Source organism: Chelonia mydas, chromosome 1 (assembly GCF_015237465.2).
Source record: "Chelonia mydas isolate rCheMyd1 chromosome 1, rCheMyd1.pri.v2, whole genome shotgun sequence".
Taxonomy (NCBI): Eukaryota; Metazoa; Chordata; order Testudines; family Cheloniidae; genus Chelonia; species Chelonia mydas.
This window is the reverse complement of record NC_057849.1, coordinates 283,263,135-283,266,516: the sequence shown is the minus strand read 5'-3', so window position 1 is coordinate 283,266,516 and position 3,382 is coordinate 283,263,135. Positions and strand designations below refer to the sequence as shown.

Below are 3,382 nucleotides of genomic sequence, written 5' to 3'. Positions count from 1 at the left end.
ATGTCACCAGAGCCCCAGTGCAGCTATTTGTACATGCAGTGATTGTGGTCACTTAGGATGGGAGTCATAAACATAGTTAAGGATCCAACGCCTATAAATAGCTCTTGTGAATCCCGGCCTTAATGTCCAACTCTATCAGTCGCAGCGCCAAACATCAAGGGGTCACCAGCAGGACTGAGAGGCACAGTCGCATTCCTGTATTGTTCAAAAATTGAAAGGGGAGTGGCAAGAGAAGGCAGAAATGTAGCCTTGTGATAGGGCTGATTTAAATCCTTCCTTTTTTTTTTTTTTTTTAAAGTTATGGGGTATGGCTTAGGGAACATACTTTCAAGTCACAAATAATTTTCAGTCACCCTCAAGGGCCACACGTTTGACCCTACTGATCTAAATTATGTCAAAAGGGCAGTGATGCCCAAGGCTGAATAAAATATTTCAAAAGCTCTTCCTAGGGCAGCTAGTGAAAGGGCTGTTACAGAAAGCTATAGTAGACCGTCAGTACCGCCTGGGCTTATTTTATTGTTACTCAGGTGTACAAAACAAAAAGTTGCAGTTTCTTGCCCAGTAATAAGATTTCGTATGTGTAGCAAAGGAAAGCTGCCCCCATTAGACCAAACAGGAAAGAGTCACATTAATTCTAGCGGAAACAAGAAGCAGGCATGCATCTTCATATATAAAATCCAAATGTTATTCCCTTTATTTCACGAAAGAAATGATTGTTAGTTTGGCAGAACAAGATTTGGCAAAGGCTTTGAGAAAAGTAATCCAGTTAATTCCAGAGCAGTACGGCTTCCCTCTGCTAAAGGCGCTTGAGTACAACTCCCATTCATTAGTTTAATAAATAGGAAGCACGCTAGGTGGGTACTAGCCAGATCCAAATCCAGATTTTACGTTAATTAGACAGCAAGGACTAACTGATTTTCTACTTTCCAAATATTGTTTCAAGAATGTAAATGACTTTAAACAGTCACTAAATCAAACCTTTTATGGAAAATTAACTGTCATTTTTGTGTATTGTGCTGTTAAGATGACAGAGACGGGTAGCTGTGAAACCCCATTAACCTGTCAAGTTTGGTGCTGAATATAAAAAAAATACTATAAATCAAAAGAACAGTCTCTGCAAGTATAACTTAGTAGACATAACTTCAACCCATTTTGAGTCAGTCGTCGTTACCCGGGGCACATTAGCGCAAAACATGCAATTTAGTACATTTCCACGTGTGGTGGCAGAAGTACAGGCCTCAGTTATGCAAAGATTAGCAGGGCAGTAGTCCCATTGAAGGCCGGGGCTAGCTATAGTTAAGCATAGGTGTGTTAGCAGGTTTGGGGGCATATTTAGGTATTACACCTGTAAGCAGCTCTGCCAATTTTTGTAGTTTTACAATCAGATCTTCCTTTAAAAAGACAAAACAAAACAACTCCTTTTGCAGGTGTGAAAACCCACCCCATGGAATGGAGAAATGACCCTACATAAAGTGCTGGCAAAGGCACATAGGAAAATAAAAACCTCATTCTCTCTCGGGCTTAGTCTAGTCATTTAAGGGGTTAGTTGGGGACAGTCAAATGATGTTTGCTACACCCTCTTTCCAGGCAGAAGAGGGGGTCTTGACAAGCTGCTGAGATCCCTTTCATCATTTGCATGAGAAACACTTCTTTTGATACAGGCTACATAAGGGGTACGGCGGCCAGTGCTCACGTACAAGTGCTACAGCGTGATCAGGGGAAGGAAAAACTCACTCTGTCATGCTTTCTTAGGCGGCATTTGGAATAAAATGGATTTTGCTAGATGCAAATCCGTTCCGTCACTTCAAAGGGTCGGCTTTATACAGTATTTTTCACCTGCTCATCCTACAAAAGGAAGTGCTGGGTTTTAGCCCTAAGTTCGGAGGCTTTTGGGATAAGAGGGAGAAATTTGATGGCACATCTATTTAAATAGCTACACCTACTAAATTAGATCATACAGGCCTCTAAAATACTGTTGTGAAGAACAGTCTAGGCACTATCGTGTGCATTTAACAGCTGAGGTAGCAGGAGGTGAAGAAACGCTCTATTTAAAAGGCATTTTTGCTGTAACCAGCCAGAGGTGCGCAAATTCCGCGCAGCCAGAGGAGAGGGGCACAGGTGATGATTTGCCAGCTGCCCATGGCAGCACCAGCCAGCACCAGCCTGGCTGATCCTTAGCAGGGCTGGGGCTGCTTGTCAGGGGGAAGTGGCAGTTCCTTGTCATCGGTCTCCTCCTCCCTGCCCAGCTCGGAGCGCTTCCTGGGCTCGGGGGTCTCCTCCGCCCACCTCCCCACTCTGCGCACCCCCTTGGCCACCTTGGGTGCATTCCTGCAGGGGTTGTGGTCGTAGATCACCAGCTTGAGGCCGGGGAGGTGAGCCAGGCTGGGGAAGGACCTGATGGCGTTGCGATCCACGTCGATCACCTCCAGGAAGGGCATGTGCAGCAGCACCGGGGGGAAGTCAGCCAGCAGGTTGCCGGAGAGCCAGATGGTGCGCAGCTCCTGCAGGCACCGCAGCCCAGCGGGCAGCGTGCAGAGCGCGTTGGAGCCGGCGTGCAGGGTCTTGAGGAGGCTCAGCTCACACACCACCTCGGGCAGGTAGCTCAGGCAGTTGGACTCGAGCCACAAGGTTTTGAGATTCTGCAGGAGGCTGAGCTCCTGGGGCAGGTCGCAGAGCTTGTTGTTGCCCAGGTAGAGGATGCACAGCTGCTTCAGGGTGCACACCACCAGGGGCAGCGCTTTGAAGTTGTTGAAATCTAACGCCAAGATCTGGAGGTTCTGCAGCTGTTCTAGCTCTGGGGGCAGCTGATGCAGGTTATTGTCGCTCAGGTACAGCTTGACGAGCTCCCTGAAGGAACAAACATGCAAGGGAAATCTCCTCAGCTGCCTGCTGCTCAGATCCACCGTTCTATCAGTTGGCATCTCTTCAAGGTCTCCCAGGAGGTATTTCTGACAGTCGTCAGAAGGGATGAAGGCAATGATTGCTCTCAGTGTGTTGCCCATACTGAAACTGTCTGCATTGAAAATCACTGCTACCATGTGAAACCCGGAGCATCAGGAACTCTCCCTGGTTTCTACTTTGTGCACTGTCCTGCTGGTATTTCCTTCTTCCCGTTATAATACACAGTTTACATGGCAACAGTCATTAATCTCAAGAGCTCTGAAATGTTGCTGATAACCGAATGAGTGCTTGGTGATGGAAAGTGCAGACAGCAGGACTTTCGGAGAACAGGTCTCTCTCACACACAGAAAAGAGGCCATCTTCCCTGTGAAGACTGTAAAAGTTCTAAAATTGCACTACACTTGACCAAAAATAGTTTCTCAAATGCTCCCTGCCTCCCTGTAGATACAGCCACACTGTCTGCGCGGCTGGTACCAGCGCT

General features: G+C 47.1%; 1 protein-coding gene across 1 annotated transcript; it reads right to left on the bottom strand.

The window, feature by feature from the left end:
• Positions 1-295: 295 nt before the first annotated feature.
• Positions 296-3,086, bottom strand: LRRC10 (leucine rich repeat containing 10). The gene has a single exon (XM_007054817.4). It carries the CDS (start codon positions 3,036-3,038, stop codon positions 2,175-2,177), a length of 864 nt encoding a protein of 287 aa, XP_007054879.3. The 5' UTR covers positions 3,039-3,086; the 3' UTR covers positions 296-2,174.
• Positions 3,087-3,382: the final 296 nt, after the last annotated feature.

Bases quoted from the DNA above. Each gene is read 5' to 3' on its own strand.
- LRRC10 (XM_007054817.4), bottom strand. From the start codon at position 3,038: ATGGTAGCAGTGATTTTCAATGCAGACAGTTTCAGTATGGGCAACACA.